General features: G+C 49.3%; 5 protein-coding genes across 7 annotated transcripts in view; 4 read left to right on the top strand and 1 right to left on the bottom strand.

Annotated features, from left to right (window-relative positions):
* si:dkey-30c15.10 (uncharacterized protein LOC559353 homolog) overlaps positions 1 to 4821 on the top strand; it is a 14718-nt gene extending 9897 nt beyond the window's left edge. The window contains exon 22 of the mRNA XM_047033438.1: positions 4791 to 4821. Within this exon, the coding sequence (XP_046889394.1) occupies positions 4791 to 4821 (31 nt within the window). The remainder of the gene's footprint in view (positions 1 to 4790) is intronic.
* Positions 1519 to 12637, top strand: wwp2 (WW domain containing E3 ubiquitin protein ligase 2). Its single transcript, XM_047033965.1, has 14 exons — positions 1519 to 1721; positions 4027 to 4108; positions 5090 to 5218; positions 6462 to 6540; positions 6669 to 6740; positions 6891 to 6979; positions 7920 to 8079; positions 9603 to 9736; positions 9887 to 10027; positions 10170 to 10290; positions 10459 to 10563; positions 10675 to 10771; positions 11117 to 11189; positions 11535 to 12637. Exons 3-14 carry the CDS (start codon positions 5091 to 5093, stop codon positions 11632 to 11634), a joined length of 1299 nt encoding a protein of 432 aa, XP_046889921.1. The 5' UTR covers positions 1519 to 1721; positions 4027 to 4108; position 5090; the 3' UTR covers positions 11635 to 12637.
* A 1749-nt stretch (positions 12638 to 14386) lies between these two features.
* On the top strand, positions 14387 to 18965 carry adat1 (adenosine deaminase tRNA specific 1). Of its 3 annotated transcripts, XM_047034585.1 has the most exons (9): positions 14387 to 14597; positions 14733 to 14801; positions 14939 to 14993; positions 15464 to 15591; positions 15742 to 16318; positions 16976 to 17115; positions 17379 to 17478; positions 17647 to 17733; positions 18396 to 18965. In XM_047034585.1, exons 1-9 carry the CDS (start codon positions 14450 to 14452, stop codon positions 18526 to 18528), a joined length of 1437 nt encoding a protein of 478 aa, XP_046890541.1. In that variant the 5' UTR covers positions 14387 to 14449; the 3' UTR covers positions 18529 to 18965. The 3 variants fall into 3 exon arrangements, with proteins under 3 accessions (XP_046890541.1, XP_046890543.1, XP_046890542.1); XM_047034587.1 differs by lacking the exon at positions 18396 to 18965 and having other exon boundaries at positions 17509 to 17727; XM_047034586.1 differs by lacking the exon at positions 18396 to 18965 and having other exon boundaries at positions 17379 to 17568; positions 17599 to 17727.
* A 55-nt stretch (positions 18966 to 19020) lies between these two features.
* gabarapl2 (GABA(A) receptor-associated protein like 2) lies at positions 19021 to 22695 on the bottom strand. The gene is made up of 4 exons (XM_047034589.1): positions 22356 to 22695; positions 21285 to 21340; positions 20309 to 20481; positions 19021 to 19386 (listed from the first exon to the last, which is right to left on the bottom strand). Exons 1-4 carry the CDS (start codon positions 22387 to 22389, stop codon positions 19296 to 19298), a joined length of 354 nt encoding a protein of 117 aa, XP_046890545.1. The 5' UTR covers positions 22390 to 22695; the 3' UTR covers positions 19021 to 19295.
* A 50-nt stretch (positions 22696 to 22745) lies between these two features.
* tmem231 (transmembrane protein 231) lies at positions 22746 to 25908 on the top strand. Its single transcript, XM_047034588.1, has 7 exons — positions 22746 to 23346; positions 23552 to 23718; positions 23816 to 23944; positions 24343 to 24486; positions 24784 to 24865; positions 25091 to 25196; positions 25581 to 25908. Exons 1-7 carry the CDS (start codon positions 23208 to 23210, stop codon positions 25741 to 25743), a joined length of 930 nt encoding a protein of 309 aa, XP_046890544.1. The 5' UTR covers positions 22746 to 23207; the 3' UTR covers positions 25744 to 25908.
* The last annotated feature ends 315 nt before the right edge of the window (positions 25909 to 26223 follow it).

The raw sequence follows: 26223 nt of genomic DNA, 5'->3' as shown, positions 1-26223 counted from the left end.
GACACAGAAGGGTGGGTTCTGTGCCTTGATTGGTTGCTGATCTGGTGACACACACTCACACAAGCGGACACGCACACACACAATTACACCCAGTCATGCCCTTTTACTTCCATGATGCGCCGTTCTCCCTCTCCGTCATGTTTCTGGTTTCACGGCTCAATTTGTGGCACCAAGTATTCTGGGAAACTGTGTACAGACCGCTACCAAGAGACCACTGATTAGTGTTGTGATAAACGTCATGACATCATAAGTGAGTGATTGACAGGTTTGTGGTGTCGGATGCTTCAGTAAGTGTAGTATACATCGGTGTAGTGTGCTTCAGAAGGTGTAGTGTGCTTCAGAAGGTGTAGTGTGCTTCAGAAGGTGTAGTGTGCTTCAGAAGGTGTAGTGTGCTTCAGAAGGTGTAGTGTGCTTCAGAAGGTGTAGTGTGCTTCAGAAGGTGTAGTGTGCCTCAGAAGGTGTAGTGAGGAAAGGTTATGTGGTTCTGTAAAAGGTGGTTCTCCTCAGGCCTGTCTGGTGTGATTGACTAGGTAATGATTTAATGGGCCCTCACATCAGCAGGGCCCACATAATGACCACACACACACACACACACTCGCACACACTAAACCAACATCATAGACCAGGTATTAACCGCTTACAAACATCTCTAGTGTTTCCACACAAGGTAATATATGTATGTATACACACACCGCCACGCTTTCACACAGTAACGCACACACACACACACACTAACTTTTAAACACAGACGAGCACATTGAATTTGTATTTGCCATACACATGTTCTGTTTCTGTGACACAAACGTGCACACACACACTCACACTCACTCACTCACTCACTTACTCACTCTGGTCCTCTGTGTATGCACAGGCTGAGTAAACTCCAGTGTTTCCATGGTGGGGGTGAATAAAGGTGCTTTTGTCAGGCGGGGGGGGGGGGGGGGGTGTAGGAGGGGGGGGGGGTGCAGGCAGGCAGTCTGGAACAGCCATGAATGTTCCCTCAGTGTATTCAGACATCACGCCTCCCTGGCTACTTTCACAGCCACGCTAGAAGAAGGGAGGGCCCTCCAGGATAAGGGTGGGGGTGGGGGTGGGGGTGGGGTGCCAGGCCAGGGCGGAGGGGGGGAGACTGACAAGGGGTGGGGCATTGGACCTGCCAGTGATCTCATTGGAACAGCCTGTTTTTTTGGTCTGTTTTTTTTCTATATATAAATATTATTTTTTTTCTAACATATCCTCCTACAGAGGCTTTAGTTTTTGGAAGGCATACAGCCGGCCAGCATGCCCATCGGCCAGTCCACTGGTCGCCTCGCTACGGAGAGCACCCTCCTCTGCCCCTCCGCCGCCGTCTCTCTCGTCCTCTACGGCTCCCCGCCTGCCAAACTGGCCCGGCTCAGACGCTTCTTGTAGCTTCCAGTGTTTTTTTCTTTTTTTTTGATCCTCTGTTTGGTTTTGCTGTCGTCCCTCCTCCTCCTCCTCCTCCTGGTCACACGGCAACGAGAGCCGATGAAGGGGCCGTGCCGGAGCGCGGAGGAGTCTCTCCCGCTGTGGCAGCCGGGGGAGGCGGCGGTGCGGAGGGGGACGAGGAGCGCGGCCCGACGGGAAGCTCCACGGCGGAGGAGCAAGGCCTAATGGATCTGTACTCTCTGTCTCCTTCTCCCTCCAGCCCTCTGGAGCGCCCGTGGAGAATGACCCTCTGGGAGCTCTGCCCCCAGGCTGGGGTGAGTACACACACACACACACCTACACACACACACACACACACCGATAGGAGTGTGTCAGGGTTAGGATCTTCTCTGGAGAGGACTGATGGTAGTCAACTTTAGCTTCAGCCCTAGCACACCTTTTTAAAACACCATGTGGAACCTTCACCGAACGCGTCCAGGGTTTGTCAGATCAGGAGATTGACGTGGTTACCTGTACCCACCTGTTGGTGTGTATGGTTACTTTGATGACCAACGTGGTTGGTTTGTAATCAGGCTGGTAGGTGTTCAGTGAAAACGGGCATGCACACCTACACAGAGACACACACACACATGTATACACACACAAACCAGGACCTGGTTCTGCTTCTTGTGTGCATCTGTGTGTCATTTTTCGGTGAGAGGCTGGCTGGTCTGTCAGTAGACAAGACATACTCAGGGTTAGTTACAGAGCCGGCACTGCCTGTTTCCAGTTCTGCTCTTTCATTAGAATGCTTTATTCATTGATAGAATGTATATTGAATATGTGAATTGCCCCCTCACAGACACCGACACACACACACACCCACACAACGTGCATCATTGACAAGAATGGATCTGGTATATTCCCTTCTTCACCAAGTGAACACATGGATCCACACCAGACAGCATGCTTCCCTACTTTGAACCAAGATGCCTTTTCAACATGCTGTGGTATCTCCAGTATAACATGCTGTGGTATCTCCAGTATAACATGCTGTGGTATCTCCAGTATAACATGCTGTAGTATCTCCAGTATAACATGCTGTGGCATCTCCAGTATAACATGCTGTGGTATCTCCAGTATAACATGCTGTGGTATCTCCAGTATAACATGCTGTGGTATCTCCAGTATAACATGCTGTGGTATCTCCAGTATAACATGCTGTGGTATCTCCAGTATAACATGCTGTGGTATCGCCAGTATAACATGCTGTGGTATCTCCAGTACATCACAGGCTTCAGTTTGGTCAATTCAATTTCTAGGTCTTTTTCTCTTATTTGCGGTCGTTATGGAGGGAGGGAGGGAAAGAGAGCGAGAGAGCTGCTCTCATTGAAATAAATCGTTTTACAAGAGAAGCAAATGGTCGAAGGTAAGCGCGGGAACGGGGAGGTAAAGAAGGGGTGGATGGAGGGAGGGTAGGGGGAAGGGATGGAGGGAGGGTAGGGGGAAGTAAGGGTTGCAACGTGAGCTACTGTTCCTGCTCCCTCTGCACACCCCTGTTAATGAGAACAAGATGTCAGAGAGAGAGATATTGGGGGAGGAAAGAGAGATGGCGGAGGGGAGACTGAGGTCGTGGAGGGAGAGATGGGGGGGGGGGGGGGAGTTTAGAGGAGAGAACTTAGGTTTTATCTGTCAGCGTTTTTGCTCCTCAATTTATTTTGGAGTTTCACCGCAGTCTTGTTCGGTTGTGTAGAGATCTGATGTTCCTGGGGAGAGGACACCAGTGTCCTATAGCCAGGCCTGGGGAAAGGACACCAAGCCTGGGGAGAGAGGACACCAGGCTTGGGGAGAGAGGACACCAGGCTTGGGGAGAGAGGACACCAGGCTTGGGGAGAGAGGACACCAGGCCTGGGGAGAGAGGACACCAGGCTTGGGGAGAGAGGACACCAGGCATGGGGAGAGAGGACACCAGGTCTGGGGAGAGAGGACACCAGGCTTGGGGAAAGGACACCAGGCCTGGGGGGAGAGGACACCAGGCCTGGGGAGAGAGGACACTAGGCTTGGGGAGAGAGGACACCAGGCTTGGGGAGAAAGGACACCAGGTCTGGGGAGAGAGGACACCAGGTCTGGGGAGAGAGGACACTAGTGTGTGATCCTGCTCTGTTAGAGACCACATACAGCTGCTGCTGGGAAGATGAATTAGTCAGCAGAATGTTTCTCACTCCTCGCTCTGCTGCCCGGCCTACACACACACACACACACACACAAACGTCCGCACACACAAACGCCCACACACTGCAGAGGCCAGATGAAGAGGTCGAGGCTGAGGTGATCCTGGTATTTTGGAACAAGCTGGAGAGAAATGCCACACGAACCCGTTAGTTTTCAATCAGCGTCGCCAGATTCATCCACCCGCTCACTCGCCCCCCTCTCCCTCCTCCTCCTCCTCCTCTTCTTGTCTCCTCCGTGGTAGACTGCGCAGAGAACTCAGAACTCAGATCCACACACTCCGGGAGCTGTAGTCATGTGTGTGTCGTTGTCTGTCCGGCACGTACGGCCAGTCGACGCCGATCTCTCTCCTGTCCGGGGCGAGCGTCTGTGCGGTCCTAACTAGGCGTCTCGTTTTACCTCCTCCTACAGAGAAAAGGCAGGACAACGGCAGGGTGTATTTTGTCAACCACAACACGCGAACCACGCAATGGGAAGATCCAAGAACCCAAGGGTGAGCCTCTCTCTCTTCTTAATCCTGTGTGTGTGTGCGTGTGTGTGAGTCTGTGCCGTATGCCATCACATGTGTCTGAGACGCTGTCATACATTGCTCAGTTCTGGTGGCGTCCAAGGGCCCAACTCTTCAACCACACACACACACACACACACTACTGCTAGTGTGTGTTCTCAGGGGGGCTGGGGGGGGGGGGGCTCTGTGTGGCTGGGGCAGACAGTGTGTCTCTCTTCTGACTGAATAGAAGGGCTTAGAAACCTCACAGACGATCAAGACGGCTGGTTTGGAGAAAGATCTGATCGTCGCGCTGATCAGACCCCGTTAGGTGAACCCATTCACCCCGTAAGAGCACTCCCTTTGCCCAGGGCACGTCCACCCGCTCCACGAGGAATTCCTCGCGTCCTTTCACTCATGTTTGCCATCCTCCTCAACCTCCCCTTATCTCCCTCCCCCTCCAATGCCTTCCACTCTTCCTCTGCCCTTTTCCCTCCCCGATGCCTTCTCCACCCACCCACCCACCCTCTGTCCCCCTAAGCCCAGAAGGCAGCGAGGGGCCAGGCTAAGCTAGTCCTCACACATACACTCGTATCCTACTGGCCCTGATGTTAGCTTTCAGATACCACAACAGGAAGGGACAGAGCTCCACAGTTGCAGGCTCTTACCGCGCGTGCGCTCGTTTCAGTCCAGCACGCAGCCCCCTGGACAACAGATAGGACGTCCAGTCGTGGAGCTGCCGTGCAACTTTCAGGCAAACCCCCCCCCCAAAAAGAAATCAAGCGGACGTCTCCTAGTTTGGAGGGAGAAAAAGGGAAACGACACAAAGAAGCCATTCAGCCTAGTCAGGAAGAGCAGGGGTCAGGGGTCAGGGCTGTGGTAGGGGGGGAGGTGCGGGGGATGGGGGTGATGGGGGTCAGACACGTGTGCCTAGTCTGGGGAGGAGCCCCCTGGGGGGCACTGCTCACTGCCCTCTCCCTGTTTCAGGATGATCCAGGAGCCCCCCCTGCCCCCAGGTTGGGAGATGAAGTACACCGCCGAGGGAGTCCCATATTTTGTGGATCACAACTCACGCACCACCAGCTTTAAAGACCCGCGTCCTGGGTTTGAGGCAGGGTAAATATCTCCACCCAGACAGACCAGACAGACAGACAGACGGACCATGATCCGATCCATCTCATTCAACCTTTACTTGAACATTTGGTCGCCCCCCCAGTGAGCCCTGCATCACCACAGATGAGGTCAGCATTGATGAGGTCATGTGTATTGTGGTAGGAGGGGTTGATGTATGTGATCATGTGACATACACAGCACACCCAGCAAACCAGGAAGTCCAGCCTTGATTTCTAATTTTTTTTTCAAAAAAATAAATAAAATCCAGACTTATTTTGGTGGGGGGGTTTGAAAAGAATCGCACACACTTCTGCGAGCCGACACACTCCTCTCCCTGAAAACACACTTGAATCCTTCTTCCTTATATAGTCAAGTCAGAAAGATGGATACTATAACGAGTATCCAGGCAAAAGGGTATTTTCCTGAAGCTATTTGTGTGTGTGTTTGTGTGTGTGTGTGTGTGTGGTGGGGGGGTGGGGGTGCGAGTGCTCACAGGTTATACTGATCTGTTAACTGGCAAAGATCCTTATGTGATATTTTCAGTGGAGTGGTCATGGAGGGTTTGAAACGGACACGTCTTGTATCAGGCTTCAGTCCCTAGGAGTCTACGTACTGATGCTGTGGTCTCTTTTTCCTGAGCCAAACCAACTAGAGCCAGGACGCTTCATTCTAGTCTCTCTCTCTTCACCCCACGTCTCTCTCTCTGTTACTCTGTCTCTCTGTCTCTCTCTCTGTCTGCTTCTCGACCTCTCTCCCTTTTCTCCTTCTCTCCTTCTTTCCCTCTACCTCTGGGCCTCTCGGTTTCTTTTTTTTGCTGACGAGGCACATACACTGTGTGTATGTCTGTGTGTGTGCAGTGGTGGGATTGTACTAACACAGCTGCACACCCAGGCTTACCTCCTCGTCTTGGCCCAGTTCTTTGACCGTTTTACGTCACATCTGACCACTTCCCATAGAACACCACTCAAGTCCTCACTGTGCTGCTCCTCACCGCACTGGGGTTCAGCTCAGCACTGGGGCTCAGCTCCGCGCTGGGGTTCAGCTCAGCACTGGGGCTCAGCTCCGCGCTGGGGCTCAGCTCCGCGCTGGGGCTCAGCTCCGCGCTGGGGCTCAGCTCCGCGCTGGGGTTCAACTCTGCCCCGGGGCTCGGCTTAGCTTTGCACTGGGACTCAGCTATTGCTGATGCAGTGTAACACAATGTTCTGTCCTTCCCTCCTTTTCCGTGTTTGTGTTTGCGTGTGTTTAGGTCAAGGCAGGGTGGATCCCCAGGCGCCTACGATCGCAGCTTCAGGTGGAAATACCACCAGTTCCGTTTCCTGTGCCACGTAAGTTCTGCCTGCGTTTGCGCTGCCACACGACTGTAGACGTCCGTCAGTCTCTTCTCTACACGCACGTCTGAACTGCTTTTATACGCAGCTGCACACGGTGCTGACGGAATGTGTTGTCTCTGCAGTCCAACGCCTTGCCCAGTCATGTGAAGATCTCAGTCTCCAGACAGACGCTGTTTGAGGACTCCTTTCAGCAGGTGAAGCCAACCACGCCACTCCACCTCCCCATTAAGTCTAAGAAGCGCTGTTTGTAGGTTTCATCATTCGAATTAGCAACCCAAAGTCCTAGATAGGGTTGTGGCTCAACTTGTGTGGTGTGTGTGTGTGTGTGTGTTCTTTTCGGACAGATTATGAATGTGAAGGCCTACGATCTGCGTAGGAGACTTTACATCATCATGCGAGGGGAGGAGGGGCTTGATTATGGCGGCATAGCCAGGTGAGTCCTGCCTCTCCCCTGTCGGCCTCGCCTCATCACTGCCCCCCTCTCCCTGGCTCCCTACCCCCTTGCCTCTCCCCCTCTCCCCTGCCCCCCTGGCCCCCTCTCCCCTGCCCCCCTCTCTCCCCTTGCCCCCCCGGCCCCATCTCCCCTGGTGTCTTCAGTGGTGCCGCTGTAATGTTGTGATGTTGAATCCACAGTGTGTCATGCTCCTCTTGGTGTTGGCAATGGGGAAATCCTCGTTCACCCCCTCATCCCCCTCCATCCTCTCTCCCCCCCACCCCTTCCCACCCCCCCACGTGTCCTCCGCCTGGTCTGGTGTGTGTCTGACTGTGTCTCTGTCTCCAGTGTCGTGCCAGTGGTTTTACCCTATGGTAGGTTACGTCATGCTGTTCTACCACAGGGTAGAACCACGGACGCGATGCTGGGAGGTGTCTGCGTCACCCCCGGTAACGGCCCCCTTGGTGCAACCCCTTCGCCCCCGGGTCAGGGGGTATTGGTGGTCGGGCTTCATCCTCTGTGTACACTCCACACTGTGCCTTGTGTCTGGTCACATGTCTCTCTATGTGTTTGGGTGAGGGGTTGGGATATGTGTGCTTGTTTGTGTGTTTGTTTGTGTGCGAGTAGTTGGGTTAGGGTTGGAAGTCTGCTTTTTTGCCCGTAACTGATTATTTTGGGTGTATTCATGTGCTTGTTTGGTTTTCATATGTTTAATGTGGATAATCAATTGTCATTGTCAAGAATCTTGTACCAACGTCTGGCTCTATTTATCAAATCAAATGTATTTGTATAGCCCTTTTTACACGCAAGCATGTCACAGAGGGCTTAAGCATTTATGCTCTTTCATAATGATTAGGAATCCCCTAAATATGCAGTCTCCATTGTTGATTAATCATGTATATTTCTCTGGATTAGTAATGCCTGTTCTCTGCTTCTCTAGGGAATGGTTCTTCCTGTTGTCCCATGAGGTTCTGAACCCCATGTACTGTCTGTTTGAATACGCCGGCAAGAACAACTACTGCCTCCAGATTAACCCCGCCTCCTCCATCAATCCTGACCATCTCACATACTTCCGCTTCATTGGACGCTTTATCGCCATGGTGAGCTTCGTTTCAAGTTCTGGAGAGTGTCGTTCAGTATGGATGACCATGCTCACACCAGCTACTCCTGGAATGGGTCGAGCATTCTGCTAGCACGAATGTATCTGGTTTTTAAACAGCATGATTGACCGGAGTGACCTGCTGCTAATGAAGGTTATTAGTTGGTGTGTATTTAGATTCGACATGGATCTCTGAGAGCGCTGGGTATGTAGGTACTGTGTGTGAAGAAATCTCTTCTATTTAGACACCAGCCTTCCCCCTCCTCCCTACCGCTCTCCTTGCCAAGCCTAACTCTCTCTGGGACAATATCCAGAAGCTAGAGGCCCCAAAAGCAACAGCCCCTGCACCCCCTCAGAAAATGATCTCACTGCCCCACCCATCCCACACCGCCAACCAGGGCCTATATTTAGTCTTAAAATGTAGTCAACTAACTCCCCTTATACAGACGAATGTCTTTCTCTCACACTACTCTCTTCGACTTGTACTCACTATTGGGTCCATGGGTCGACTCACTCTTTGTTCCATAAACTTTTCCTCTAATGCCTCATATTGCCCTCTCCCTCCCTTGTGAGGGAGCAGGTTCAGTTAGAACCGCAGAGGCAGCTGAGTCTCTGAGACAGACGCAACAGGCTTTGAGGTGGAGGAGTCAGTGTCACAGACAGGCAGCAGAGTCACCAACAGAGGCAGCAGAGTCACCAACAAGGCAGCGTAGTCTCAGACAGAGGCAGCATAGTCTCAGACACAGGCAGCGTAGTCTCAGACAGAGGCAGCAGTGTCTCAGACAGAGGCAGCAGTGTCTCAGACAGAGGCAGCAGTGTCTCAGACAGAGGCAGCAGTGTCTCAGACCGAGGCAGCAGTGTCTCAGACCGAGGCAGCAGTGTCTCAGACAGAGGCAGCAGTGTCTCAGACCGAGGCAACAGTGTCTCAGACCGAGGCAGCAGTGTGTCAGACAGAGGCAGCAGTGTCTCAGACCGAGGCAGCAGTGTCTCAGACAGAGGCAGCAGTGTCTCAGACCGAGGCAGCAGTGTCTCAGACCGAGGCAGCAGTGTCTCAGACCGAGGCAGCAGTGTCTCAGACAGAGGCAGCGTAGTCTCAGACAGAGGCAGCAGTGTCTCAGACCGAGGCAGCAGTGTCTCAGACCGAGGCAGCAGTGTCTCAGACCGAGGCAGCAGTGTCTCAGACAGAGGCAGCAGTGTCTCAGACAGAGGCAGCAGTGTCTCAGACCGAGGCAGCAGTGTCTCAGACCGAGGCAGCAGTGTCTCAGACCGAGGCAGCAGTGTCTCAGACCGAGGCAGCAGTGTGTCAGGGTCCAACAACAACACAGACCCTCTCTTCTGAGTGACTCACAGTCTGAACACTCCAGCTTGGTCTACACAGGATATGACAAACTCTGTGTGTGTCTGTGTCTGTTTTAATGTCTTGTTCAACTTTTCTGTTAGTCTTGCACTGTGTGGTCTTTAAAGGGCTGTTCCTAATCAGCTACATAGGTACTGATAAGGGTTCTGGTCCGGTTCTGTTGACAGGCTTTGTACCATGGCAAGTTCATCGACACAGGCTTCACTCTGCCCTTCTATAAACGCATGCTGAACAAGAAGCCCACTCTGAAGGACCTGGAGTCCATCGACCCAGAGTTCTACAACTCCATCATGTGGGTCAAGTAAGTATGACAGCAGATCACATCTCTACACTGAACGTGCGTGTCGGACGGGGTATCAGTGTGTGTGCGTGTGTGTGGGCGCGTCTCTGAGCGCCACGCATGCATGCGCGGCGGCGTTCATTGACCCGAGCGTGTGTCCGTGTGCCCCAGGGAGAACAGCCTGGAGGAGTGCGGGGTGGAGCTGTACTTCGCCCAGGACATGGAGATCCTGGGCAAGGTGTCCACGCACCAGTTGAAGGACGACGGGGAGGACGAGCTGGTGACCCAGGACAACAAGGACGAATACATCAGGTACCCTCCTCTCTCTCCGCCCGCGCCTGTGGCTTGGTACCGCCCGCTCCCCCACTTTAGGCTGTCAGTGCATCATAAGAAGGGGGAATGATAAGGAAATGCCCCCCCTCTCCCGCCCCCCCCCCCCCCCACACACATACAGCCTGCTGACTGACTGGCGCTTCACACGAGGGGTGGAGGAGCAGACCAAAGCTTTCCTGGACGGCTTCAACGAGGTGGTGCCTCTGGAGTGGCTTCGCTATTTCGACGAGAAGGAGCTGGAGGTGAGTCCGGAGGTCTGGGTCGGAGGTTAGGGGGTCGGAGTTTAGGGGGTCGGAGTTTAGGGGGTCGAAGGTTAGGGGGTCGGAGGTGAGCTTTGTTCATCGATCCATGGGTTGGGTTGGCGTGTTGGCTCTGGCTTCACCCTCTACTGTCCTCCTCCTCTGTTCCAGCTGATGCTGTGTGGGATGCAGGAGATTGACCTGAGTGACTGGCAGAAGAACACTATCTACAGACACTACACTAAGAACAGCAAGCAGATCCACTGGTTCTGGCAGGTGTGTGAGGGTGTGTGACCCACAAGATGTGGGGTGTGTGTGTGTGTGTGTGTGCGTGTGGGCGCTGAGGGCTGATGTATGTGTGATGTGTGTGTGTGTGTGTGTCCTCAGGTAGTGAAGGAGATGGACAATGAGAAAAGGATTCGTCTCCTCCAGTTCGTCACAGGGACCTGTCGCCTGCCTGTAGGCGGCTTTGCTGAGCTGATAGGTAATTCCTAACGCTGAATTCATAACGCTTAATTCAACTCACCTTAACTAAATAAACCTAATCCATAGAAACTAACTAAGCATTAGTAGTAGATCGTCCATGGCACTAACCTCTGAAATACTGTTAGAACTCTGCACTTATGGTCCTTGATGATGCTGTTCTCTACTTTATGCACTTATTGTGTGTCGCTTTGGATGTCTGCTAAATTAGTACAATGTAAAAATGTTAGTGACCAACTAACCAAACTATATCTCTTCCTCTTTTTTCTTCTCTCCTTCTTCTGCTTCTCCTCACCCCACCACCTCCCCTCCCTCCCTCCTTCTCCTCCTCCTCTCTTCACCACAGGGAGCAACGGACCCCAGAAGTTCTGTATAGACAAGGTGGGGAAGGAGACATGGCTTCCAAGAAGCCACACCTGGTGAGACCCTCTAGCCCCGCCCCTTCCACACCCAGCCCCTCCCCTTCCACACCCAGCCCCTCCCCATCCACACCCAGCAGACCTCCACCCCTCCCCATCCACACCCAGCAGACCTCCACCCCTCCCCATCCACACCCAGCAGACCTCCACCCCTCCCCATCCACACCCAGCAGACCTCCACCCCTCCCCATCCACACCCAGCAGACCTCCACCCCTCCCCATCCACACCCAGCAGACCTCCACCCCTCCCCATCCACACCCAGCAGCGTCACCTTGGGAAGATTCTGTCTGCCGAGCCCGGGCTGTGCACCTGACCTCTACTTGTTGTGTCTCCCTCTGTCCCAGCTTCAACCGCCTGGACCTGCCCCCCTACAGGAGCCTGGAGCAGCTCCGAGAGAAGCTGCTGTTTGCCATCGAGGAGACGGAGGGCTTCGGACAGGAATAAGGGAGAGAGAAGAGAGGGAGGTGGGCGGTGGGGGTCTCCAGTTAGGAGTGAGGGAAGAGTCATTTATGCAGATAGCTTGTTTTTCTTTCCCCCCCTTTTTCTTTTTGTTAATCACAGTGAATAATATGAACTCTCCCGTCATCTGTCCTTCTGAATCTTGAATCTCCTGCGGCAGACGGGGGGCTATTTCTCTTCATCGCAGGCCAGAGTGGGGTGGGGGGATTCCAGCTCCAAACCCTGAGGAGGACTCGTGTTCCAGCTTAGCACAGACACAGCTGATTCAGCAACCATCCCGATTCGGGACCCTGCTTGTAGTCCAATCAAACCGTTCAATACTTTACTAAATGTGGTCAAATTCCTGCTTTACTCAGATCCTCTTCCCGAAAATCCTGTTCTAATCATGGCACAGAGACCTGTCATTATTTGGGTGCGTTGCGTGAGTGTGCGTGTACGTGCGTGGGTGGGGCCGGCTGTTCCAACGTGTGTCCAGGACTGTAACTCAGAGACCTGCAGCTGAGACTGGGAGAGGGATGTAAGGGAACAAAGGGTGTATGAATGAGTGTGTGTGTGTGTGTGTGTGTGTGTGTGTGTGTGTGTGTGTGTGTGTGTGTGTGTGTGCGTGCATGTTGGGGGTTGTTAGTGTGCACGTGAGTGTGATGGTGTGGTCGCAACAGCTAAGTATTATGTTCACCCAGAATCTTGCCTTTGACATGGCACGCAGCAGAAACAGAGAACAGGACAACTTCAGTAATAAAAATCACCTGCACATTGCAAGGACAGCACAGCTACAGCAAATATATCATATCTGTCGAAGAGAAATGAACATTTTAAGATGAATGATACGATGTGAGTGAGTGAGAGGAGCAGTTTCAGTAGCGTGTATCCTCTGGAACAGAGGCTAGAATGATGAGATGTGATGATTATTTTCTTTTTTGTTAATAGTGACATTCAGCTGTTTTCCTGTACATAGCTCAAATAAATGAGACTCCAATCTTGAAAAAAAGTGAGTTTTTTTTTCCTGCGTTTTAAGACATGAGTAAGTACTCATGTCGACCCATACCTCTTTCAGTGACTGAAAAGTCATTGTGAGAAAAAGCATTTCATCATTTGGCCAGTTTATGTATGTTTAATAGAACACCAGGTAAAGTTATGCCCTTTATCTGGACAGGATTCTTATAGCTTCTCGAGTCCCACAAAGAACCTGTTAGGCAATGCCTCACATTCAGTTTCGTTGACGAGCTCCAATGGCCTGTGGTGTCAGCAACACAATTTGGACATCGGTGATTCGGATAGAGAGCATCGAGATTAAAATGCCCTCAGTAACACATTATGCTCTATGCAGCTGACCTATGATTTAACCTTCTGGCAATAAAGCAGCGTGGAGGCACTTTAACGCCGTCTATGAAGTCTGATTCCTTCCCAAAGTCTGACCGAATAACAGGATTGCAAAGAAGGACATACATACGTGAATGAGCACAATCGTAAAAAAAAAAGAGTAAACAAAACGGTAGACTTGTATTTTGAAGAGAAAGAAGGTTAAATGCGAGGTTTCCCGTTTGAGTGTTAAGCAGCAACGCTAATGTGCCATAAAACGGGCAACTTTTTCTAAGTTGTCCTAATAAGTAAAAGGTTATGTAGAGTAAGAATTGCATCTCTAAATGTTAATTCATAGTTTAAACAGAGTTTATATGTTTGCAGATCTAATGAGGTTTACGACTGTGCACGTGTACATAATATATGAACGATGTTCTCAGACTATATAGCCTACCAGCCTGGGCTATCAACAGTTTGTCGCGGGATTACCATTTGTCAACATACATAGGGTACAAAAATCCCGGAGACCGGGGGACTGCTGGTGTGTCTGATTGGCTGGTAGGCAGGGGCGTAGCTACGTGGTGGCCAGGGCCACCATTGGTCAGAGAATGGCCCCCCTGCCGGCCCCCCCAACCTCACAAAACCTTTTTTTTGTTTTGTTTTAAACCCTCCTGAACAGAAACGGTGTAAGGCTGAAATAAATGCTTTTTTTTTTTTTAAGTCGTCTTATATTGTCATTTGTCACTTTACACTTTACTTTAAACGCTACAAGCCTCATATTCACAACATGTTTGGCCACGCCCCCATCAAGAGCGCAAGAGGCAAACCATCATGCCTGCATTCTGACAGCGCTTCAATGGAGACTAGCAGCTAACCACTGGATACCGTTTGAAAACTGCTGCTCTGAGTAATGCAGTGTGTGAGTTTTAACATTTTAGTTTTTGATAATCAAGTGCCACCCCAAATAAAAGACTGGCCAGAGCTGGCCCCCCAAAAAATAATGTCCTGGCTACGCCCCTGCTGGTAGGTGGCATCAGAGCCATAGCCTTTTTCTATGGCTCTGGGTGGCATTAACTCCAGACAGTGCTCAACTCTGCTGAAAAACTTACCTCCGTATTCCTGTGCTTCGTCCAATAATTGTATAGCAGGACAAGTTAAGCCTTTATTCTCAGCATGAGAAATACAAGGTTTTGCGCGAGAGCATGAGTGTCACGGCGGATGCATGAGAGCCCTGTTACATACAGTCAGACTTCAGAATCTGACCCCGACCCTAACCCTCCCTGACCCTCAGTTATTCTTTATATTCAACGGAGGGTAGCCTAATGAGTAGATATGTTTCTCTAAATACATATAATATATTTACAATTATAGTAAACAGGCTATCCGATTGATTTATAGCGGGCTTTTATTTTGACGTTCCAAATAAACTGACCCGGAAGATTTCCGATTGAGAATGTAGTTGAAACTAGCCCGCTCACTAGAACGTGGGAACTAACTAACGATGGGGATGTGGACACCCGATGAAATTGCTCTTCTATGCTACGACCATTTCAACGCGTTACCCAAGCGAGGAAAGCCTGACCCGGGAAGGGAGTGGACCTTGCTAGCCGCTGTAGTCGAAGTGACCGTGTCCCCTTGCCATTCCACGGGTTAGGACTTTACCATGGATTTCATGGGTTTACGCCATTGCTAACCTACCTTGGGGCACAAACAAGTTGTCATAAACATCATAGTAATTTGTTCGATTTGATAGCGATTACAATACGGTCCTTTCTCCCTCACAGCTAAAAAAGAGGTGGTGTCTCTTGGAACTGGTACCAAATGTATCGGGCGTTCAGCTATGAGCTCAAAGGGTTTGCATCTTCTCAGTGCATATACACACCAAGGCACAGAGTCAGAACTTCTAATAAATCCTAATAACCAACATGAGCACTGGGTACCTGTTAGCACACGTCTCATTTTCACCCTAATCTCTGACTTCCCCCCTCAGGAGATGTGCTGAATGACAGCCACGCAGAGGTGATTGCCAGACGGGGCTGTGTTAGGTGAGAGGATGTGTCTAGCCCTTTCTTTCCTCCCTGTCTGTCTGTGGTTGTCTTTAGATGCCTGCCTTCATGTGTGTCCTTGCCTGCATGTGTGTCTGCATGTGTGTCTCCATGCATGTTAATGTTAATACCTTAACCACATGCAATATAGCCTCTAACGGGGCCTGTCTTTGCAGTATAGCCTCTAACCTCAAGATCCTTCTGTACCACTGTCTCGTAAAAAAACTGCATCCACAAACTTGACTTTTTGTTGCACTCTAATGTAATACGGCCAGGACACTTGAAAAATAGATATTATATAGATTATAGATATAGATTATATGTGTGTGTGTATATCCAGTATAAACACACATAGTACAATGCCATACTCCACGTGCACTATTCGAATTGTATGTTGCTTTGGAGCAAAGCATCTGCTAAGTGAGTCAAATGTGAGTGAAGACATACTGTAACGGGCCGTGTCTGTCTAGGTACCTGATGGAGCAGCTGCGCCGGGCTGCGTGCGGCGAGGGCAGCTCTGTGTTCACTCACGCAGACGAGGGCAGCTGGAGGCTCCTTCCTGGGGTGTCCTTCCTCTTCTTCACCAGTCACACTCCCTGTGAGTCAGTGTTGATGGAGGACCATCAGTACAGGCCACCTTCGTGTTGGATGCGTGCATACTGCATTCAGTCTTACAGACACTGTTACTGTATTTTACAACTAGTATGTTTATGTGTGCCATGTGCTGAATGCTGGTGTTTGTGTTCAGGTGGAGATGCCTCTATCATTCCCATGATGACTGACAGTCAATCCCAACCCTGCCCACCAATTACAAGAGACGACCCCTCTGAAGTAACCAATCAGGTCGCAGAAGGAGGAGCTCTGAAGCGCAGAAACGAGGAGCCGGGCGAGAGAACCAAAAAGCTCCCACGATTAGAGGTGGAGACGTTAGACAAGGTCGAGAGCGGTGTGGGATGTGCTGACTCGGAACGGCGAGAGCAGCGAGACGTTTCCATGGTCAATCCGCTACCCCATCCTGCCAGCGCCGAGGCCCCAGTGGGCCCAGACATCCATCGGACTGGGGCCAAGTGTGTCCCTGGAGGCCCAGCAGACCCCCTCCAGCCCGGGGCTGGGTACCACCTCACGGGGGGCCTCCGGGTGAAGCCTGGTCGTGGAGAGCCCACCCTGTCTCTCTCCTGCAGTGACAAGTTAGCTCGCTGGGCGGTGCTGGGGTTCCAGGGCGCACTTCTCACCCACTATCTGCAGGGGGCGCTGTACTTCAGTGCTGTGGTTGTAGGGAGTTGTCCTTACAGTTCTGAGGCCATGCACCGAGCCTTGGTGACCAGGTGAGACTCTGACCTCGCAGTAGGGTGGAGGTGGTATAATAATTTGTTTTGAATACATTTTTATGCATTTCTGTTTATCGGGATGGATATGGTGTAGAGTGACAGGAAATATAGGGTAGAGAGAGAGGGAAGGATATGTAAGAAATGGCTTGGGCTGGAATCGAACCCAGGCCTCTGTGGTGATGCAAAAAAGAAGAATTGTTCAGCAGTATTCACAGTGTGACACAAACACATGTGCAGGGAGTGGAGGACACCAGGAAAACACGCACATTTCCATCGGCGGGGTGGGATGGGGGGGGGGGTGGAGTCCTTTGCATTTTCCCATACTGCTGTCATTCCTCCAAGGCAGCCAGGAGCAGTCGTCAGCCATGCGAAGCCAGCCTTGGCGAAGGCCAAGTGCTCTGCTCACCCATGTCTAGGCCAGCCACCGTGGTAGTACGCCCTCTCACCCGGTGAGCCCCCACACTGGGCACAATACTGAGTGGAAAGAGAAAGAAACCAGAAGTCAGAGTGAAACCACAGTAACCCTTGATGTTAACACAGACATTTCACCATCCATGGGTGCAATTACAACTATCCCAAACCGAGACAGTTATGTATGTAGAGAGTTTTTAGAGAGCTGGGGTTGTTAGGGTGATGACCTCCTGTGCTGTGTAGGTGTTCCATGGTGACCGGCCTGCCTGAGGGCTTCAGCTTCCGGCCTCCAGAGCTGCAGCAGTCCAGCCTGGAGTTCCCTCACAGCCAGGCAAAGAGCAGCCACCTGGCTACACAGGGCCACATCTCTCCCTGCGGAGCTGGTGGGTGGAGCAGTCAGGTGTGTGTGTGTCTGTGTGTAGGAGGAGAATGTGGCAAATATGTGTTTAGCTTCCCCTTCTCTCTTCTTATTGTCCCACCCTTATATCTGTGATACTGCTGCTCATTCTCACTGAATCCTCAGTAAATGTTGCCTTTGTTGTCCATGGTTCTGCTCTACAGCTGTTTCAGCTGCAACGCTTATGGAACTAACAATGCCAGCTCTGTCTATAATCACTCACTCTCTTTCTCTCCTATCTTTTCCCAGCTATAAGTTGGTGTCTTGTCCAGGACCAGCCACTAGATGTCACCGCTAATGGTTATAAACATGGTGTCACCAAGAAGGCTCTGGGCACTGTCAAAGCTAGGTATCACCGACCAATCACTGTCAAAGCTAGGTATCACCGACCAATCACTGTCAAAGCTAGGTATCACCGACCAATCACTGTCAAAGCTAGGTATCACCGACCAATCACTGTCAAAGCTAGCATAACGCACAGAACACAGTTGTGATCCACTGCTCTGGCCACCTGCAGGTCTCTGATCTCGAAGGTGGAACTGTTCCACTCCTTCCTGGCTCTTCAGGCTGCAACCCAACTGCTCCAACTCCCACCTACCCTCAGGTACTTGTCCTCCTTTGGGTTTGTGTGTGTATGTGTGTGAGAGACAGTGAGTGAATGATGATCTGTTCTCACGGAAACAGACCCCCCTCTGTTCCTCGTGTCACCTGTTAACCTGATCCTGCCTTGCTTCTCCCTCTACCTCCCCCTGCCTCCCTGCCTTCTGCCTCCGGCCTCCCTCGCTGTCCCCCTGCTTCCTGCCACATTGGCACCCTTTCACAGAGTGACTGGGCTAAATCTCTTGGTGTCAAAATGAGCGGCAGTGTTTACGACACTTGAATGTTTTCATTGTGTTTGTAAAGGAGAAGTTTGTAAAGTGTATTGTTCGTCCACTTGAGTGTGCTCTCATTCCCACATCGGAATAGCTTAAGTTACAAGTCTATTCAACCCATAGATTATATAGATCCTGATTTACATTTTCACAAACACACATGGAGACACACGGTCCATTCTGCAGTCACATGGTTAGCCACATGTAGCCCTACAGGCCTACACCCTAGGCACAAGGTCTGTACCAAACCTCTAACGCCTAAACACCTAAACCCTATAAGACTGAGCTGAGAAGGAGATACTGTACATGGGGATGTAATACCAGACAGATATGAGTTCTCATTTCGCACTGCTTTTGTTGCCATTGTTACTTTTGTTTTCTGAACCATGTGCAGAGGGAAGGAGCTCCAGACATACTGGGACTATAAGGAGGCGGCTGGTTCCTACCAGGATGCCTGGCACCTGCTCCGCTGTCAGGCCTTCCCTCTGTGGCCCCGTAGTGACCGCAACCTGCTGATGTTCAACTGAAATCAACTCTGACCCCAGCGACCGCAACCTGCTGCTGTTCAAACTGAAAACACATGTTCTGCCTCCCAGGAAGGACAGCTGCTTGTCTTGGCTGGACCTGCTCGGGCCTGGATGAGATGGATCGTCATGTTGAGGATCTTTTCTGTACCCAGGGCCTACAGTAGTGCAGAGGCCCTGAGGATGGTACCCAGAGCAAGCTGGTCAGCTGTAGTGACTATGAGAGTTAGAATGCCAGAATGTGATAAGATCCCATCTGAACAATGGTGTCACTGTTGGTCTGGCTCACATAGGGAGACTAGCCTATAAGCATGTACTCACTACTGAACAACTTTGGGCATGCATGTGGCATGATCACTGTCTCAGGATAACATATTCTGTACAGATTCGTGTGCTGAATGCATGCATCAATAAGTCAATAAAGAAACAGATTTATAGTTTTTATTGGTTCGGTCATCCAGCTACCTTACCTTTTGAAGTATTGAAAATTCTCCATAAATAATTTTTTAAGATATTATTGTAAACAGATCAAACAACATATTTCTGTATACCATTTACGCAACTCATTTATTAAACTATATTAATACTCAGACATTTCACCTGAAAGTACTGTAATAGCCCAAAGCATCCATAACATGGTCAGTCTGAAGAAGCTCTAAAACATAATTGTCTATATGGTACAATCAAGCTTGTCTTCAAAAGAGGAGGGGGTGATTAGGTGGTTAGACGGTGTGTGCTGATATAGGTTAGCCTGGAGCTGTGCAGGGTGTCTAGCATCCAAAGGTGTTTTCTCCGCTGTACGCCACGTAGAGGAAGCCATCCTCGTCCTTCTCCTTCTCGTACAGTTGCCCCATGGTCAGGCTACACAAAAAACGTCCCGCACAAAGCACACGTTCAGTGTACATTTCCCAGAACACAGACATGCACACGTCTGCTGTCAACCTTGCACACAAATGCACACGCATACAAACATGACATGCATTTGATACAGATGCACAGGTGACACAGAAAACCAAACCTTGGGTATCCACATACGTAACTGGACACTAGGATGTACGTTTTTATCAGTGTGAAAGAAACCCCCATGTGAAAGGGGGCATAGCCACGCTAATCCTCCACTCGCACTCTCCACCAATCGCGGTATTATCCATCTACACCCCAATCGCATTGGCCTCACACACAACCAATCATCTGAATCCACCGTCTGATGGCTTATCTGCCATTGTTAGAACACAAAGAAAAAATAAATCTGTACATTCATTACGCAAGGTTTCCAACTACGGAATGTATATTTACATTGTAAATGTGCCTACAACACACATTCCGTAGTTGGAAACCTTGAGTAATGAATGATTCTGTAAGATTATCTTTCACAGCGCTGGTAAACACTACAGAGAATCTATCACGTTATGTGGATTGTATTTCATGGCCTTTTTAACTACTCCTGTGTGCTAAGTATGTGTTTCTATCAAAGGCAGATAAGCCATCAGACCGTGAATTCATATGGCTGAATGTGTGTGAGGCCAACGTGATTGGGCTTTGTCGATGGATGATGCCGTGATTGGTGGAGAGTGTAAGTGGAGGAGGATTAGCTTGACTATGCCCCCTTTCACAAGGGGATTCCTTTCACACTTATGAAACTTACTTCCCAGTGTCCAGTTACACAAATCCACACTCTGTTGTCCCTTTCCCCTTCTCCCTCGCTGCAGGGGTAGTGGGATCACTGGGACAGTGATGAGAACACTATGCTGAGATGCTGAGGTACACCGTAGACCAGTCTCACCTAGACTGTGGGACTGTCTTGTCCACAAAGAGGAAGATGGCCTTCTCTGAGGGCAACTGGATGCGTTTTCTGATGATCCACATGAACTGGGCGACAGTGATGTCCGAGGGGACCAAGTACTTCCTCTTATCAATATCTACTATCTGAGAGCCGGAGACCTTCTCCACTATCACCTGAAACATTTGACAGACATTAATACACAGACAGACATTGACACACAGACTCATACAGTCTCACACGCACACACACTAAGCCCAATGTATATAGTCTTTATTTGATAAGGTCCCCAGTCTGAATAACATTCTTGCTAGCTGGCGTACAGTATAGTATGTGTGTACATACGCTCATGTATGTATAGCATAGAGAAAATGTGGGCTTCTGTCAGGATCGCTTTCTGTCTTTTTTCTTTTATCAACATCAGTTGTCCCACTAGGCAGGTAAAGCCTGAGATCCCAGAACAGGGATCACTTTCCTGGGCTTTTATGGCCACACAAAGGTCCCCAACTACCACACAGAAAGCCCTGTCATTCTGAGGTCAGTACAACCTAGCAGCCACGTGCCTGCTTAACAGACATGCCAAGCTGGTGCCCACACTGGGTATAGACGGTGGGGGCCTAGGTGGAAGTTCTGTATCAGTCTAACTGTATCAGTGTATCAGTGTAACCTGGTAACCTTTGTCTTCACAGATGATCTGAAAACAATCAACGGCCATCTCTAGGATTGTATTGAATGTACTGAACTCTCCCTATTAGCATGCTATGTCCAAGCACCCCACCTTTCTTCTACTGTCGACACGACTCACATCCTCCCAACCTAAATCCTCTCCCTGCAGGTGGTTACTCCCCTCAATACATACAGCACGTCAATACTGCACAGCCTAGGCAAATAGTGACACTGACTACCACTTCATCAATGTCACTCTGCCAGTCTGCCTATGCAGTCTGTCTGCCTCTATCTTATCTACATTGTCACTTACCGGAACTCTATCAGGATACTTGTTTCTTATTTTGGCAGACTCCAAACTTCTGTGTTCTGAGAAAGCAGGAGAGGAATGACACAGGGTTAGAGGAAAAACAAGTCAACCCTACCCTAAATGTTTTATCTCCTGCCTTTAGATACAGTACAATTGGATAACAAATTACTGGAAATCAGTCAGGAATCTACCCAACCCTCGTCAGGCCTGAAAATCCACTCTAGTCACATACTGTGGCCACCCAATACAGTAATGCAGTCCTCGGTATAAGCTCAGTATAGGCGACAGAGCAATACAAAGTACACTTTCTTCTTTGTTTTACACACACACGTTCTTTCCCTATTCTTAACCACCACCAATCTAAAATATATCATAAATCATCTCCTTCGTTTGCCACTGTGACAAAATCTGAGGTGAAAAGAGGTTCTGTTTCAAAGTGGGTTTTTAGCAGGGCAATAGAGAGCTGGTGCCTGTCTTCTGACGTTTTTAGTGTCACCATCATCATCCTCCCAGCTCCAGACCAATAAGGATAAGGTTCTCCTGGGAGGTTCTCTCCAAAGTGCAGCCACAGTCTTCATTAGCCCAGATACCAGCTCTAATTTAAGGTCTATCTGTGCATGCAAAGCCCTACACCGGGGACAGTGGGGCAAATATACAATGTGAACAGGAACGGTTGTTAATAATTGGAACTGTCACAATGCTGTGATAAAGTCATATCGATAAGACATTGGCGATGTTGAACCCAGTAAATGTGTGTTTGAAGTGTTGGGGATCTCTGAGTTGGCTCTACTTGCACGCTTGGTAAGATATTAGCTCTGCATGCCCTTCCCAGGTTCATGCAATTGTAACCAGTGGGACTCGCATATCCCAGAGCAAGCCATTGTATGGTAATCAATAAAAACAATGGCGCTTGCAGAAGCTGAAGGACCGCACAATCAAACTTGCGCATGCAGTTATAAGGAGGGAAGATGGAGGCCTAGCAGTGAAGCCTGACAGAGAAAACATGTGAATTAGCTACAGGTAAGGATGCACGCCAGCAATAAATATGTGACATAACAATTAAAACCCCTTTACCGAGGGAATGGTCCTCTTTAAACATCCATTTCATTTTTGCAGATACGAGCACGCAATGGCGTGATGCTGAAACAAAGATTTGAACTTGAAAGTAAAAGCAGTAGATATAACTGTTTATCTCATGTAGAAAATACAACAAAACAACGCGTATACAGGCAAAGGCGTCGGACGTCCGTCTATCCAAAGAATGTGATGTCACTGCGATCGAATCCACTCTTTAGCCTAAAGGAAATACTTCCGTTTCTTTTTATAAAGGTAAAAACAGAAGATCAATGTAAGCATGTGCTTTTAGGCCGATCATATACTTCGCTATCTATTTTGTGGAGTGGGTAGGTTCTCTTATCAGAGGAAGCGGTTAAGGAGAGATGCTCTGGTCGTACCACTTTGAGGCGCACGCGGGGGAACCAATGTTCTATTTGGGCGACAGCGATTTGTTGCCATAGAAAAGTATCTGCATGGCTCTGCATTGACCAAGCCGCAGCCATGGTAACCTCCAGACGCTAAACTTCCGGAAGTAGCTACAAACCGCCCAGAAAGGGTAGCATGACTTCGGCGAGTATCTGAAGATAGTACTAGGTCGTTCTCTTTGTACTGAGTCTCATTGATGGCCAAATTAAAAGCTATTGCAAGTCCAAATGTGGTTTTATACCTTTTCAGTTTTTGATTTGTGTTTGGATTTATTCCAGTTTGTAGCCAGCCATCTGCAGGAATCTGTTTGCCCATTACTAGCTTTTAGCTAGCTAATCTTAGCTTGCATTCTGTATATAGGCAAGAGCTTGAGTGCCATTGCCAACTTAGATCAAAAAGCCACCCGGGTGTGGTAAAAATACGTTTTCCACTCATCTTCTTGTTATGGCGTTTTATGAAGTATATTCTCATCCGGCTTTAATTCGCTACAAAACGAGCGTTTGTACAAAAGCCACGCTGTTCATCGTTATTGTACTGTGCCTCACATACATCCCACCCCTGCTGGTTGCATACAGGAGTCAAGGTAATCGCGACTCTAGACTAACCCACTCAGCTTTTGTTGTTGTTTTTATGTTTGGCTTCGCTCATTCCTAGAGATTTTCATAATGAATATAGTTTTTACAATCGTTGTTGACTTAGCCTTGTGTTTCCTTCCTTGTCTGTTATGTAGCTAGCCCATACTGATGTGTAGCTAGATATCTATTACAATATGTCCTAATCTCGTTCAGGATTCTGGGTAAAGAGGAGCACCTATGAGGAGCAGCCGGTTGTGCGGTTCCAGTACCAGACTCTCCTGGTAGCAGCCACCAGCACCAGTGGAGACTACGTGGCATGGAGCACATTTCCTAACTTCAACAACCTGCAGGGAGCAAACCTCAGGATTCCATCTGTGTCTGTAAGGACCCTCTATGACTCCTCCTCCAGAGAGTATCCTTGTATTGAGACACCTTTACTGGACTGGAGACTTTATTGTGTTTGTTTATTACATGCAGGTGCGGGAGGAGGATGTGAACCAGGATGGGAAGCTGGACCGCTTGAGTTTCCAACTGCAGCTTCCTCTGAAGGCCCAGGAGCAGGTCTACAGTGTCCAGCTCCTCCTCACCTTTTCCTACCAGCTGTTTGTATGTACTCAACCTCCATCCCTCTCTCCTCACTCATCCATCCCTGTCTCCTGCTCCCTCACAGTCCTCTCTTCCACCTCCCTGGATCCCTTTCACCTGCCTCCCTCCTTCCTTCTCTCTTCCTCTACAACTCCTACCAGTTACGGCCTTTTCCTTTACCATCACTGTCGCTCACCCTTCTTTTTTTTATCTTTGACCTCTTTCTCTCACCTATCTCTGCTCTCATCTCTCTCCCCTCTCTTCTCTCTTTCTCTCAACCTCCCCCCCGTGTCTCTTGCTCTCCTCCTCCCCACATCTGTCTCTCTCTCTCTCTCTGTCTCTCTCTCTCTCTCTCTCTCTCTCTCTCTCTCTCTCTCTCTCTCTCTCTCTCTGTCTCTCTCTCTCTCCTGTCCTTCTAGAGGATGTCTACGGTGGTGATGCAGTCTCTTGCCTATGTCCAGTACTCTTCCTCCGTCCCTGGCTCTCAGCTCTTCATTAGTGGAGACCTGCGTCTGCAGCAGAAGGCCCCCCTGCCACACCGCGGACGCTATACAGTGTACAATGTGAGGACATATTGTGGGCCCTTTTGTATATGTGTCAAAATCCTTACATCCTTATTTATTTTAAGTCTCAGGCTCACACACACACACACCCTATGTACACACACATACACATACACGCAAACCATTCTTATAACTGTCATTCTCTATAACAAGACAAGAAAGCTCATAGCAAATACTGTCAATCCCACAGTACTAATATTAGTAATATTCTGGCCTCCATGTTCCATGTCTCAATGTTTTCAAAGTCAAACATGATTTGGTTTTACATTACTGTTCTGAATTCTGTTTCTTTTGCAGGTGTCTGTAGTCGATGGGTCCAGTCCCTTTGCAAACACATATAATCTGGTCAACATTATTGGCTCGTATCAAGAAAGAAATTGTAAGCTGTGTATTGTTTTAGAAGTATAGACTGCTCAGTGTTGTCTGATGTTGTTAGCATAGTCATCCCCTTTTAGGGATCTATGTCATGGTTAAAACGTACATAACTGGGTTGCTCTCCCTCCATATCAACACTATAACCGGATCTGAGAGGACTGGACATGAGGATTTATGTCTGAATGGACAGTATCATAATGTCCACTCCTGATGTCCCTCTTTCTTCCAGTGACCACGGTCCTGTCTGTCCCTAGTCCAGTCTGGACCATAGGACGAGCGGCAGGCGCTCCCTTTCACATCAACGCTGAGATCCGCTACCCTGTGGAGGTCATCAGATATCCTTTTGTTTGTGTGTGCCTGTGTCAGCAGTATTAATCTGCTCAACCTTAATGACAACCACACAATTGTTCATGTAACAATGAAGATGCTGTCTTCAGTATTTTACTTCAGGTTCGTTGTTTGATTAGCTAATGCCAAATCCCATATCCCTCTTTTCAACAAAAAATTTATGCCAGCATCCTGTTGGCAATTATAGCTGTGTACACAAAAAAAAAAAAAAAGTTATATGTTTAAGTACATTTTAAGTAAATGTTGACTTTAAGGGCGTGTCTAAAGGAGAGACAACATTGAAATGATGAGGAGCTGGGAGAGAGAATCCTCTAGCACGCCAAGGGTAAATGACATGGAAAAAAACAGTGTTTCTTTAACATGGATCCCACCTATCGGCCCGGGTTCTGGGAGACCATCAAGCTCGCCTGGATCCAGTACGTCAGTGTGCTGCTTATTTTCCTCTGGGTCTTCAGCCACGTTCAGACCTTTGTCTTCCAGAACCAGGTGCTTCCGACCATGGTTGTCCCTCTCCTAAAGCCACACAACTCTTGATCCTCCGAATGGACTTTTAAACTCTCTCAGACGTACTGTCCAACCATCTGCTCGGCCTGACAGTCATACAGACGTGGTACACACTCACATGGTACACAATCTGTTCAATTGTAATGTTTCCTATAATCCTTTCTGTGTTTCTTTAATAAAGCGTTGACAACGTTGTATGGGGAAAGGACTTTGTTACAGTTGCTAGTAGTGTCACTTAGGTTCTGATTTATCAAACGGGCCAGCACCCCTGATACAGACTCACACACGTCCTTCCACAGACCTTCATGTTGACATCTATCTAGACTTCTCCGAGTTCACAAACCGATTTGAATATGCGTACACCCAGCACATGCTAGATTCTTCAACTTGCCGATTTGACAGTTGGACAGCCTTAAATCCTTACAGAGTTGGAGAAAACGTGCATCTAAATCTGTGAAGGGGAATATTGAGGTTGGGGGTCTTAGTCAAGTCTTCTGTAGCTTACTCTTT

This window comes from Hypomesus transpacificus, chromosome 14, assembly GCF_021917145.1.
Source record: "Hypomesus transpacificus isolate Combined female chromosome 14, fHypTra1, whole genome shotgun sequence".
Classification (NCBI taxonomy): Eukaryota; Metazoa; Chordata; class Actinopteri; order Osmeriformes; family Osmeridae; genus Hypomesus; species Hypomesus transpacificus.
The sequence above is the reverse complement of the archived record's forward strand: the minus strand, read 5'-3'. Positions and strand labels throughout refer to the sequence as shown.